The sequence below is a fragment of the Magnolia sinica genome, chromosome 8, assembly GCF_029962835.1.
Source record: "Magnolia sinica isolate HGM2019 chromosome 8, MsV1, whole genome shotgun sequence".
Taxonomy (NCBI): Eukaryota; Viridiplantae; Streptophyta; class Magnoliopsida; order Magnoliales; family Magnoliaceae; genus Magnolia; species Magnolia sinica.
Genome location: NC_080580.1, coordinates 73,228,303 through 73,242,518, shown reverse-complemented (window position 1 = coordinate 73,242,518; position 14,216 = coordinate 73,228,303). Strand labels below are relative to the sequence as shown.

Genomic DNA, 14,216 nt, shown 5'->3' with positions numbered 1-14,216 from the left:
TGGGAACCGTTACGCGTTTCGGGGTCGTATCGGCCGATAACCGATTTTGTACCCGTATCGGCCGATACGGGCCCGTTACGGAGTGTAACGGCCGTTACGGGTCCGTAATGGTAACTTTTTTTTTTCATTTTTAGATCTGTTTTTGCTGTTTTTTTGAAACTTCTTGCTTCCAAACTGTTTCTCACTCCTTCTACTACTAATTTCGACCAACCTCGGCTAGGTATTTGAGATAAAAATACATTATATTACAGATTTTTTTGAATCAAAGCTCGGTGGGCCATTTTTCAGAAATTCGTCAAAAATAGGTATTTATACTTTTTTTAAAAATGTTTTGCTGTTTTAATCATGTCATATGATGTGTTAATCATAGTAGAACATGTTAATGTGCATTTTACAGATTGGGGTGCTATTTAATAATTTTTTAATATTTTTTTCAATTTACGCATGAATTTTGGCCCCTTTTTTTAAAATTCGAAAAATCAATTTTTAATGGTTGTTTTGCTGTTTTAATCATGCCATTTGATGTGTTAATCATAGTAGAACATGTTAATGTGCATTTTACAGATTTGGGGTGCCATTTTATATTTTTTCTATTTACGCATTTATTTTGGCCCTTTTTTTGAAAATTCGAAAAATCATTTTTAATGATTCTTTTGCTGTTTTAATGATGTCATATGATGTGTTAATCATAGTAGAACATGTTAATGTGCATTTTACAGATTTGGGGTTCCATTTTATATTATTTTTATTTTTTTTTCTATTTACGCATGAATTTTGGCCCTTTTTTTAAAAAATTCGAAAAATCAATTTTTAATGGTTGTTTTGTTGTTTTAATCATGCCATATGATGTGTTAATCATAGTAGAGCATGTTAATATGCATTTTACAGATTTGGGGTGCCATTTTATATTTTTTTCTATTTACGCATTAATTTTGGTCATTTTTTTTTTAAAAATTCGAAAAATCATTTTTTAATGATTCTTTTGCTATTTTAATGATGTCATATGATGTATTAATCATAGTAGAACATGTTAATGTGCATTTTACATATTTGGGGTGCCATTTTATATTTTTTTTATATTTTTTTCTATTTACGCATTTATTTCGACCCTTTTTTTGAAAATTCGAAAAATCATTTTTTAATGATTCTTTTGCTGTTTTAATGATGCCATATGATGTGTTAATCATAGTAGAACATGTTAATATGCATTTTACATATTTGGGGTGCCATTTTATATTTTTTTTATATATATATTTTTTTCTATTTACGCATGAATTTTGGCCCTCAAAAATAATTGCAAACACTTAAATGTAAGATATTTTCATATTACATTCATTCTAATATATCTATCATTGATAGTAGATAGTTAGAAAATTAAATATATGAATTTTGTAGTCAAATTCAGGTTATCTGGTTCATAAATTCATCAGACAGTCCGATACAACTTCTCACCAAAGAGTGGACCGTTACACCACCATAAACATGTTCCAATTTATAAATGAATGCATATTTGGAATGCTTAGAATATTTTGGATTTAATCCATATTTTTTCATATTTTTTTGGCAAAAAAATAATTTGCGCCCATATTTTTTTGGCAAAAAAAAAATGCACCGCCCGTATCCGTATCGGTTTTGGAGGGCACCGTTACGCCAACTGATACCGATACGGGACACCTTGGATGAATTTGATTGAGAAATTTCACAATATTTGCTGCAACCAAGCGCAACCTTAGTACTACACAACACACTTTGTAACTTTCATCTCACACTTCAGAGGGATGAACACTACACTACAATCTATTCACTATTTAAGACACTAGTTCTTGGTAACAGTGGATCTCCATCAAGGGTCTGCATTAAGCCTTTAACTTTTTCCAGCCTTTCTAGATGAATTAATTGAAGTATCCAAATGAGGTCCATTGGTGTATGTTGTTGGGTAAATGATGTTTTGTTGGTCAATGAGACTGGAAAAGGTGTTTCTGCTATATTGGAGGTTTGGAAGAAGGCTTTAGAGCTTGTGTGGATTCATGGAAAAAAAAGCGAAGAAACAACTATTTGTTGGAAATGTTATTTCTAAGAAAATAGGTGGAAACAAAATGAGATTCTGCTGTTTGATTCTACAGGAAAAAAAAAATCCAAGAAAATGGTCATTATTTCTATTTCTCCTGTTTGACCAACATATTTTTCATGAAAAATTAAACGACTTGGTAGATGTTTGCCTAAATAACATTTGCAATCCATCGCCCATTTTGGTCATTTTACACTGCTATATTGGCCTATCTTGATACATGACCCATTTCACGTGTTGCTTAGCATGCAACCAATGTTTGGGAGTTCCCTTCAAGTGCACGCAAGCCTGAAGTGGGCAGATGTGATCACACGAGTGAAATGATTGGCACATACTCCAGGTGGGCATGTTCTCAAACCTGACCCAAAAACCTTGTGGCCTATGAACGGATCACACAAGTGAAATAATCAGCATATACTCCAGATGGGCAAGTGCTCAAACCTGGCCCAAAAACCTTGTGGCCTATGGATGGCACTCATTTTGCGTTGTCCATAGGATGCTGGGTATGGTCCTGGTCCTCCAACAATCTAGACGTGGAAAATAAAAATGAAAATTGGGCACACACTCTAGCCTGTATCCTACAAGGCCTCACCTCAGAAGCATCGTCCATAGGTTCACTGGATATTGACAAAGCCACTCATTAGAATCCGAGCATTATTGCCGGATTCTGGCAACCCCATTTTATTGGCAATGGCTGATTCTATCTCTAAAGGGGGGGTTTTTTACAGCAAGAAGGGAGATGGAGATGGAGATGGAGATGGAGATGGAAGAAAGTAGAAACTCGATGGAAGAAAGGAGAAACCCTAGTTCATTGGAGATGTAGAAGGTCTTGTTTCCACTCTTTTTTCTTTCAGGAAGCCATTTTCTTCTGTATGAGAAGGAAACAAAAAGGGGGAATTTCTCAGAAATTTTCGGAAAATGGAATGGCATTTCTGGGAAAATGACAAAGTAGACAATGGAAATGGGGTTTTTGCGGAAATGATGTTTCCTAATAATTATTTCAACAAATTCAAACAGGGCCATATAGAGGTTTAAAAATTGTTAGAACCAACACAGTATCTGGAATGCAACTTTAGTGGAGTCATAGTTGCAAGGCTTCAGCTAAATTAATCTAGAAGAGATTCCTCAAACATTCTGTTTTCTTGGCCAAGTTTACTTGGATTGTTGGTTACTCTGGTACGTGAAACAGGAATGGCTATGGGTACAGTACTTCCTCCAATGTGTGGTATGCTGGGGGAGTAGGATCATGTGGGTTGCTCCAATACATACACTAGCCATATACAATATAGTCTTTAAAAAATAAAAATAAAAAATTGATATTGTAATTTATATATGAAATGACGAATATTATTATTATAGGCCCCGAATGCATAATATAATATATATGCATTCTTTTGCATAAATCTCTTTGTTATGACCTCTCAAATATATATATATATATATATATATATATCTCTTTGTTATGAATATAGCTTGACATTACAAGTTAATCTACACTAGGAGCATAGACTTATATTTTTGGATCAGTGAAAATAGCGATCCAGGTTACAAATGACCCATGATTTGGATCGTGAGATTTGGAACACGAAACATAAGGGTGGGTTGGCAATTTAGGTAACATTATCTTTGCTCTATTATTCAAAATGAATGGAAAGTTGGAGGACTAATCCAATAGAATTAGAGACAGGTGAATGAGGTGGAGATGTGCCTTTGGAGTGCTGTGTGATTGCCATATGGCAATGAAAGTTGAGAACTATTAGACTGACTATGCTATATGGGGATTGGGCAATTAAGAGGCAACAGCAGCAAAGAATGAATGTCCAAGAGATGAAGATATTAAGATGGACGTGTGTGGGGAGATTGGAAGGATAGAATTAAGAATGAGGTAATGAGGTGTAGTCCTAGTAAGATATAAAAAAAATGATGGAGAACTTATTGAGACTGTTTTATCATGTGCAAATAAGTTAGGAGACTGCTCCTGTAAGGAAGGATCATTCATCAGGGTGGAAGGGCCTAAAGAGTGGATGAGAAGAAGGGCTAGAAGAATTTGCATCACGGTGGCAAGAGGGGATATGAAGGCTTGTTCACTTACTGGGGATAAGGCTTAGATAGGAAGGATTGGCAAAACACGACTAGCAAAGCTGATGCCAAATAGCTAGGACAAAACTATGATGATGGTAGTGATGAGACCCACTATGAAGGATTGACAAAACACAATTAGTAAAGCAGATGCCATTAGTACTAAGCATGGCCTACACTGCCATAATGGGTGGATAACTCAAGGTACATATACATGGAGATATGGTGATTTTGTGCATGTGTGTGTTTTTTGTTTCAATCATTTGGTGACATAAATGCCCACACCTATTTATACTTGCACATGCTCACAAGTGCTATCAAGGGGCTGGGCAATCAGGGGTTGGCTTTGGCCCAGATTTTGAACCGTTCGGGTTGGACCTATTAAAAAATTTTGTTTTTCTCGACCCAGGCCCATCCCATTGACAGCCCTAATTTCGTAAACCATTTCATTCAATTCATTTAGTGATTCTGAAAGAAAATGTTAACCATTAGCTATTTGTACAATTTTCCATTTCCTTTCTTACAACAGAAATTTGTTGGATCGCATTGTATCTTATTTGTCATTCCTTGCTTGAGTGCCAATTATTACTTCATGCAATTTGCACTGGTTTGAGATCTTAGACCCTGACGTCCTTCGTTTAGTTTCCCTTCCCTCCCCAGTACCAAGAAATTTACTTGCTATTGTTTATGGATTTTTATTGAATATCATAAATTTGATCGTGTTTCATCTACTGATGATGTGACATCTGCTTTATGCTAATAGATATGTTTATGCCTTCTGGATTTTCAAAGGAAAAATGCATTAGGGATGAAATAGATAATATATACTTTAATAATTTAATCTCTGTAAGAGCTGTTGAGCATAAAACATATTACCATCTGTATTAGCTAGAAAGATTATAGCTGCTTGTCATGCTTCGGCCTAAACTTTGTTATAACTCGTGACATTGTGATGCAGAATAAGCATTTTGCTTTCATTTATTGTGTTGAGAGTTTAGTCGTGGAGCATAAGTACTCGAAGTGGGAATCTTGTTTCGAAAAAACTGGTTTGGACTCACAATCTGTTGCCGATTGCTTCAATAGCGGATATGGAGAGAAGGTAGACATCATACTCTTATTGCTATGCATGTGTTTTTGTTTATCATTACAAGGAATCTTGCATTGCAATGGTAATTATAACATTTTATGTTTTTGTTTCTAGAAATTAAAAGACATCATTGGTTATCATCTTCTCTGAATATGCACCATCCTGTACCATTGATGTTGATGTATCAACCCTTAATTTGTCTTCAAATAAAGATAGGGAAATATGGTATGAAATATTATGTTTTGCAGTTTATGATGCAGAAAGGTTCATTGTTATCTATGTTCTGGTTTTTTTTTTTTTTATTATTTAAATTATTATAAAGAATTTAGTATTTATATAATGCATTGTAGACACCCCACCCCACATTAGAAGTTCCTAAGAACCATTTGACAGGATCAGATTAGGACCTACTTGTCAACCCTTACTTCACAAGGGATCACAACTGTTAGGACCGATTCAGACCACTTGAAGAAGAGGGGGACCCAATTGTAAGGCAATCTACCATGTAAGTTTTTAATTTTAAACTTCTCTTTGAAAATAACATGGGTGTGGAAATCAAAATTCTGAATCCATTTGTCAATTCTTGAACGCAATACATGGAAGGTGACACCAAAATGGCATAATTTCTTCCCATTATCTTGGCTGTCTTAACTACCTTACCACCCCTTTTTATTTTCACATTTATTGAGAAAATGCATGTGTAATTATCTATATGATTGTACCTTTACGCATAAAAGCCTTCAAAATGATCAAGAAAGCCTATCCCTAGGCCACATAGGATTGTGCCATGTGTCGAGGTGCACCCAAGCCTATGAGATTGTGCCATGCGTCTCTTGCCCTCAAGCTACCCCAAATTAAAAAAACCCACCCCTATGTCTATAAATAAGCTTCCTTGCTTCATTGTGAATGACATTTGGACTCTCGTTTCTCTCTACACGACATTCCAAACTCATGCTAGGGCATTCCCTATAAGAAATGCATTGCATCGGAACATGGGTGTAGTGAGAGTTGGCAAGGGTTTACTAGGGCATCCCCTAGAAATGATGCATTGCAACAATGCCCGGTTGCTGTGAGAAGTAGGCAAGGGTTCCCGCGCCATTCTAAATGCGTGCAGAGAAAGAACTAATCCATGAGAATAGTATTCATCCTGCCACATGAAATATAGGAATATTGACAGGTAAGAGTATGGAGTTGGAAGATACTGATGAAACGAAGGAGAGTTAACATAGCTTGTGTTCATGTCTTTAGGAGATCAAATGGAAAGGGGCCAAAACTAGAGAAGTTGATGGATATATAACTTTATACCATAGGAAAGGACAATAGTAGAAATAGTGTAGGGAGGGGTAGATAAATATTTAAAGGATAAAAGTTGTGGACGCTAGGAACTTAGAAGAGCAAGTTATAGGATTTTATTAATAAAACTTGTGTTAGGAGAGAGATCATCAATGCTATTAGTGCATTTTCACCCTAGGTAGAGGATAGAATCAAAAGAACTCTAGCAGGATATGGATGGACTAATGCAAGGAATTCCAACTAGAGAGAGAATAGTTGTAGAATGAGACTTAAATGGCCCGATGGATAAGATCAGACAATAATCATTAAGAAAGCATCTTGGACTTCCTTGGGAGATCAGGACCCAAACTGAACCGATGGAAAGAGCATGAAAAAATGTGGATACCAGTCAAATTTCACTTATTTTGGATGGTACAGTAGGGAGAAACGAACGATAGACGTTTCTAAAAGGGAGTAACAAATTTGTAAATATAATGAACTCCATATCCTTGCACGTAACTAAGAATTGGCTTGCTTCAACGATGGATAGTGACTCATCACATGTGGATGGTGTGGCCCATCTAGTGTTCAAATCTACTTCATACTTTAACTCATGGGCTTACACGTTACTAAGAAGAGGATGAACGGAGTAGATCTCCGATAATGCCATCAGAAGTGGGCCCCACCTATTTTTTGTACAAAACATCCAAATAGTGCCAAAAACGTCCAGTGACGGACGTGCTTGCGATTGGGTTTTGACAGTGGGCCCCATCCATCATCCTTTTTCATAATCTGGACCGTCCAATGTGTCCTAGAGGGGGGGCTTGACCCTCTCCTAGCTGGAGGAATTATAGAAGATAGCGTGAATCAGATTTCAACCATTCAAACGGAGGACGGACAGTAAAATAGAAAATCAAGTAGGCCACGTCAGAAGAAATTCAAAACTAGCCATCTCTGATTGATTTTTTCTTGTGATTCTAATGGACGACATGGATTTTCCATTAGAATTCGATCATGGGTCCCACTGACACCACCGACTCCAGCAGCGTATTTCATACGCAGGACGTGCGTCCGGAAGTTACCGGTTTTCACGGCTGCTTATGCGTCCATGGCGGTGATCGGACTAGTGATCTGAACCGTCCATCATGTAGGGTGCTCAAAAATGTCCCACGGGACGATCATTGTGCACCGCACGACACCTGTTTTGCACAATGGAATCGAGTGCACAACGACTTCTTTGCATAGTCAACATTCAGCATATGATAAGCAGCGCACAACAGCCTTGCGCATAGTCTTTTCTGCACTTAGTCAAAATGGAGAGAGTGGAGAGCAGCGGGGAGATATCGGCTTAGGGATCCAAATCCCTTGGACGTGCACAAGAGGGAGAGTAGAGTTTGTAGGGTTTTTATTTTTATTTTTATTTTTTATTTTTCCTTTCTTTTAAGGTGTAGCCTAATCATTTTGCTAGGCAAAACCTCTTAGCTAGGGCTAAGAGGTAAAGCTTGTAGTGTGATTGGGTTGTTAGCTTTGCTTTGATTCATCGTTATTGAATTCTTGTGGATTTTAGTATGATTATTAAGGAATACTTTTAGTTTTTAATAGTTTATTGTGACTCAAATTACAGTAGATCTGCAATAGCTTTGAGTATGTTCTTTCCATTATTGAGATTGTGAACTTAGGAGGCCTTGTTGTTCACTATTGTCTCCTTGGCATGGTTGGGTGACGGAACATCTTCCTAACTTTCACAATTCTCTTGTGATTGGCTGTGGTATTGGTAAATTGCTGTTGTTTGCCATAGTCTCCTGGGCATGATTAGGTGATAGAATCACTTCCAAATCTACACCAATCGTATCTGTTGATGATTAGATCCATGAGATATTTAGAGATCTTACAAATCTCTTCTTACCAACTGGATAGGATGGGACTCTGATTCCAGTTGTGTTCTTGAATCAATACAGGGTAACTTCCGAATTACTACAAGTGGATCCTTGGCACCCTAGTTCCCACCTTTATTTTTATTAGTTTTTAATTAACCTATTCACAATTTTTGCTCAAGACCAAGAAAACACTGATTAGGAAACCTAATCTCCCACCCCCAACCTAAAATCTACATTGTCCTCAATGTAAAAGAAATAAGCATGCAATGCACATGGGACAACGAAAGTACAAAAGGAGTGATGGAAAGATAGTACCTGGACGAAAGAATCAAGAGGCTTTCCAAAGATATCTACGTAAGAGCGGGTCAGCATAAGAGAGAAACCAACAGAAGTAAAATAAAAATAACAAAAATAAAATCCTACCTACACCACTTTCGCAGGTGCTCTCGATTGCATTTAACGTATGCAACAAGCCTTTAAATCCCTAGGTTGCCCCTAGTAGACGATTTGTAGTCTCGTGAGGGTTTGCAGCAATGTTACCCACAAACATTGAATTAACTAACTAGGAAAATGAAATGGAATGAAAAGTTGGATTGGCTCCCATGAGCGCTAAGTTTACCGTCTATCCTAAAGTAGCATAAAGGAAACTACCCTAGTCCTAAGAAAGCAAGGAAAAACTACTGAGTCAAGCCGCAAGGTTCCTCTTCCGGCCAATATCTTGATAAGTTTCTCAGTAAGTTCCTCAACAGGATCATCCAAAAGCCCTTTTTGCAATAGGCTTGGACGCCTTGGAGCATGACCTTCCAGAGAAACTTATGTACCTCATAAGAAATTTTCCGTTGAAGTGCTTGAGGTATCCATAGTATATACGATTCACCTGTGACAGAAGAAGTTTCATCGTTAGTATCCCATAGTGAATCAGAAACTACAGGTAGATAAAGTTTAGAAAACTTCGCAAGAAGTAATGTAGTCTCAACACATTCCGAAGTGTCAGACTTCGGTTCAATTTTCAGTTCCTCCTCCCTTAATGGTAAACATTCAGGATCTGTGGAAGAAGGGGCTTCAGAGTAAGGGTTCGCTTGGTCCGTGACAACCACCGAGATAGTGTCATGCAAGGAGTCCACCTTTTCTTGTATCATGAGGTCGTTGGAATCCACAAGGTGTGCCAAGCATGAGTTCAAAGATGTGGGAAAGTCAGCTGGGAGTGACTCGTCTCCTGCATCGAAATCTGTGATGATGAGCCCAAGGATTCCATCGTCTTTTGAAGTGGATGGACGCATGCTCTCTTGCTCCAGCCCTACACAGACAGATAGAGGGTCAGTAGACGAAGTATTGATGTGCGAACTCTGTTCATTGATACTATTCAGAAGAGACAGTGAATCGTCAAAATTCAATAGTTCAGATGGTGGCCTCAACTGGGTGGTTTTAAATTCCAGAGTCGTATCGAGTGACTCGTCCATCTCCCGAATCATATCATCATGTAATTCAGGGGAGTGGTCCAAACATGTCTCACAAGAGATAGAAGGGTTGGTTGTAATGAGCTCATCCACTTTTAAATCAGATATGTCAGGTGAGTGGAGTAGCTCATTATGACCGCTCACTTCGTGCACTTCTTGATCATTGACCTGGACCAAACTTGAGATTAATTCCAGGGGAACTGGGGCTGCACATTCATGATCGTCATCCCAATACTCATCATATTCTAGTTCAGTGCAGTGCACATTTGGGATGGGATCACTTTCCTCGCATTCTATTCCCAGATTGGGTTGAGGTTCACATAAACCAACCTCTCCCTCATCATTGAAATCTAGTGTATCCTGTGAGTAAAGTATATCATCATCATTATATTTGAAAGACACCCATGTATCTCCACCATTCTTTTGAACAGTCATTGAGATCGACTCATCGAGGAATTGAACCGTATGCTCATTAATGGAATCCAACTCCTCATTCCAAATTTCAGATTTCTTCAAAAGCAAGTGAGGATCACTTTCCTCGCATTGTATTTCTGGATTGGATTGTAGTTGGGATGAGCGAGCTTCCTCTATCTTATCGAGGCGCAAATTGAGTGCTTCCATTGCTTTTCTAATTTTAGTAAGACACTCCATGTTATGCTGAAATGAATTCTCTTGGATCGTTTTTGGTTGGTTCTCAAAGGTAGGGTATCTAAGAGAATAATTATTACAACATGTTGTTGGTTCATCTTCCCAGTTTTGATGGTTCCACTGGTTATAGTCATACTGATCATACATGGGAGAACATGATGGTTGATAATAATCCTCATTCCCAAATTATGATCGTATACAGACCTATTAGCCGATGGAGCATAACGTTCTAGTCGGTTCTCAATGTTGGTTCTTGATGGAGAAAAATCTTAATGTATACGTTGAATTCCAAAACCCTCAGGCATTCTCCAAAACTGCTTATCCATCTCAGCATAGACACGTACCCAAGCTTCCATGGTGAACCTTAATTCTGATTCTAATCCGAGAAGAAAATAAAAAATTTCAATAGCAGTACAGAAAGTAAGAGGAGAAATTAGAAGGATGTTACCAAATGAGAAGTTCTTATGTTAAGATCCTGCAAAAGAAAACAAAAGAGATTAGTTTCTAAAATAGAAAGTCTAAAGTTAGAAAGTTCGTACAATTGAAATAGAAAGTTAGTTTTTAAAAAGGAAAGTACCCTAAACCTAGAAGTTAAGTTAGTTTCTAAAAAGAAGACCCAGAATTAGAAAGTTTCTAAAATAGAAAATCTGAACCCAAAATTAAAAAGTTTCTAAAAATAAACTAATTCTTAAAAAGGAAAGTTTCCAAAAATAAAGGAAAGATGTGTTAGTTTCTAAAATTAGAAAGAATTTCTAAAAAGGGAAATAACTAACCTAGTTTTTAAAAACAAAAGATGAAAGTTTCTAAAAATAAACTAGTTCCTAAAAATAGAAAATAACTAGAACTAGAACTAGAAAAAGATGAAATCTAAATCAAGTGGATTTGAGGAAATAATTGTGAATAGGTTAATTAAAAACTAATAAAAATAAAGGTGGGAACTAGGGTGCCAAGGATCCACTTGTAGTAATTCGGAAGTTACCCTGTATTGATTCAAGAACACAACTGGAATCAGAGTTCCATCCTATCCAGTTGGTAAGAAGAGATTTGTCAAATCTCTGAATGTCTCATGGATCTAATCATCAACAGATACGATTGGTGTAGATTTGGAAGTAATTCCATCACCTAACCATGCCCAGGAGACTGTGGAAAACAACAACAATTTACCAATACCACAACCAATCACAAGAGAATTGTAAAAGTTAGGAAGGGGTTCTGTCACCCAACTATGCCAAGGAGACAATGGTGAACAACAGGGCCTCCTAAGTTCACAATCTCGATAATGGAAAGAACATACTCAAAGCTATTGCAGATCTACTGTAATTTGAGTCACAATAAACCATTAAAAACTAAAAGTATTCCTTAATAATCAAACTAAAATCCACAAGAGTTCAATAACCATGAATCAAAGCAAAGCTAACAACCCAATCACACTACAAGCTTCACCTCTTAGCCCTAGCTAAGAGGTTTAGCCTAGCAACATGATTAGGCTACACCTTAAAAGAAAGGAAAAATAAAACAGAAAAATAAAAATAAAAACCCTACAAACTCTACTCTCCCTCTTGTGCACGTCCAAGGGATTCGGATTCCCCTAGCCGATATATCCCCGCTGCTCTCCACTCTCTCCCTTTATAGACATTTGTAATGAGGTCGGTTGCTGCTTGAGTCAGTGGATAGGATATTTTTAGAAGCTGCCTCCACAAATATTTACGCAGCCAGCAAGTCGTTGCGCAGCCGGACGCGCATACGGTTTTCGCACCGAAAACACAGGCAAATACCCCCATCTTCCCTCGCTTTCTGTTGAAAAGGGGAACGTCCCGTGGGACGTTTTTGAGCACCCTACATGATGGACGGTTCAGATCGCTGGTCCGATCACCGCCATGGACGCATAAGCAGCCGTGAAAACCGGTGACTTCCGGACGCACGTCCTGCGTATGAGATACACTGTTGGAGTCGGTGGTGTCAGTGGGACCCATGATCGAATTCTAATGGGAAATCCACGCTGTCCATTAGAATCACAAGAAAAAACCAGTCAGAGATGGCTAGTTTTGAATTTCTTCTGACGTGGCCCACTTGATTTTCTATTTTACCGTCCATCCTCCATTTGAATGGTTGAAATCTGATTCACGTCATCTTCTATAATTCCTCCACTTAGGAGAGGGTCAAGCCCCCCCTTTAGGACACATTGGATGGTCCAGATCATGAAAAAGGATGATGGATGGGGCCCACTGTCAAAACCCAATCGCAAGCACGTCGGTCACTGGACGTTTTTGGCACTATTTGGATGTTTTGTGCAAAAAATAGGTGGGGCCCACTTCTGATGGCATTCTCAGGGATCTACTCCGTTCATCCTCTTCTTAGTAACGTGTAAGCCCATGAGTCAAAGTACGAAGTAGATCTAAACACTAGGTGGGCCACACCATCCACATGTGATGAGTCACTACCCATCGTTGAAGCAAGCCAATTCTCAGTTACGTGCATGGATATGGAGTTCATTATATTTACAAATTTGCCACTCTTCCTTTTAGAAACGTCTATCATTCATTTCTCTCTACTGTACCATCCAAAAGAAGTGAAATTTGACGGGTATCCACCGTTTTTCATGCTCTTTCCATCGGTTCAGTTTGGGTCCTGATCTCCCAAGGATGTCCAAGATGCTTTCTTAATGGTTATTATCTGATCTTATCCATCGGGTCACTTACACACTGATCCAAGGGCTGAATTTTGACGTGTACGGTTAATTTGTGGTCCCTTAGCCATGTATGAAGTTTCGAGCCGAACGGATGGTGGGAACCCCATGATCTTGCATTCTGGACAAATTTTGGGCTACTTGAGCTTCAGTTTCCTGATTTTCTCGGATCTCTGGCGTGTAAATCTGTCGATCTCAGTCCCCTGTAGTCCTGTCCATTGCCTTGGTAATTCCTGAGCGTTAAATCCATGCTTTTAACATCCTTTTCGGTCCACATGAAATATAGGAATATTGACAGGTAAGAGTATGGAGTTGGAAGATACTGATGAAACGAAGGAGAGTTAACATAGCTTGTGTTCATGTCTTTAGGAGATCAAATGGAAAGGGGCCAAAACTAGAGAAGTTGATGGATATATAACTTTATACCATAGGAAAGGACAATAGTAGAAATAGTGTAGGGAGGGGTAGATAAATATTTAAAGGATAAAAGTTGTGGACGCTAGGAACTTAGAAGAGCAAGTTATAGGATTTTATTAATAAAACTTGTGTTAGGAGAGAGATCATCAATGCTATTAGTGCATTTTCACCCTAGGTAGAGGATAGAATCAAAAGAACTCTAGCAGGATATGGATGGACTAATGCAAGGAATTCCAACTAGAGAGAGAATAGTTGTAGAATGAGACTTCAATGGTCATGCAGGAAAAAGTAGAGGATATGAAAGTGTACATGGAGGATATGGTTTTGGGAGAAGAAATGAATTGGGAGAAGCTATCTTTGATTTATCTATGGCGTATAATTTAGCTCTAGCAAACATATGCCTTAAAAAGAGAGGAACATTTAATAACCTTCAAAAGTGGATCACATATAAACCAATTAGGTTTCTTTCTACTTAGGAAAACATAACGGTCAATATGTAAGGATTGCAAGGTTATATTAGGAGAGAGTTTGACTGTAATGCTTATAGATGTTTACATTAAGAGATGGAAGAAAGTCAAATTAATAGGTATAACTAGGTGGTGGAATTTAAAAGGAGAGAAAATAT

General features: G+C 37.9%; 1 protein-coding gene across 2 annotated transcripts in view; it reads left to right on the top strand.

The window, feature by feature from the left end:
* LOC131253421 (gamma-interferon-responsive lysosomal thiol protein) overlaps positions 1-14,216 on the top strand; it is a 48,450-nt gene that overhangs the window by 14,350 nt on the left and 19,884 nt on the right. For both annotated transcript variants that reach the window (XM_058254408.1, XM_058254409.1), the window contains exon 3: positions 5,106-5,246. In XM_058254408.1, the coding sequence (XP_058110391.1) occupies positions 5,106-5,246 (141 nt within the window). The remainder of the gene's footprint in view (positions 1-5,105; positions 5,247-14,216) is intronic.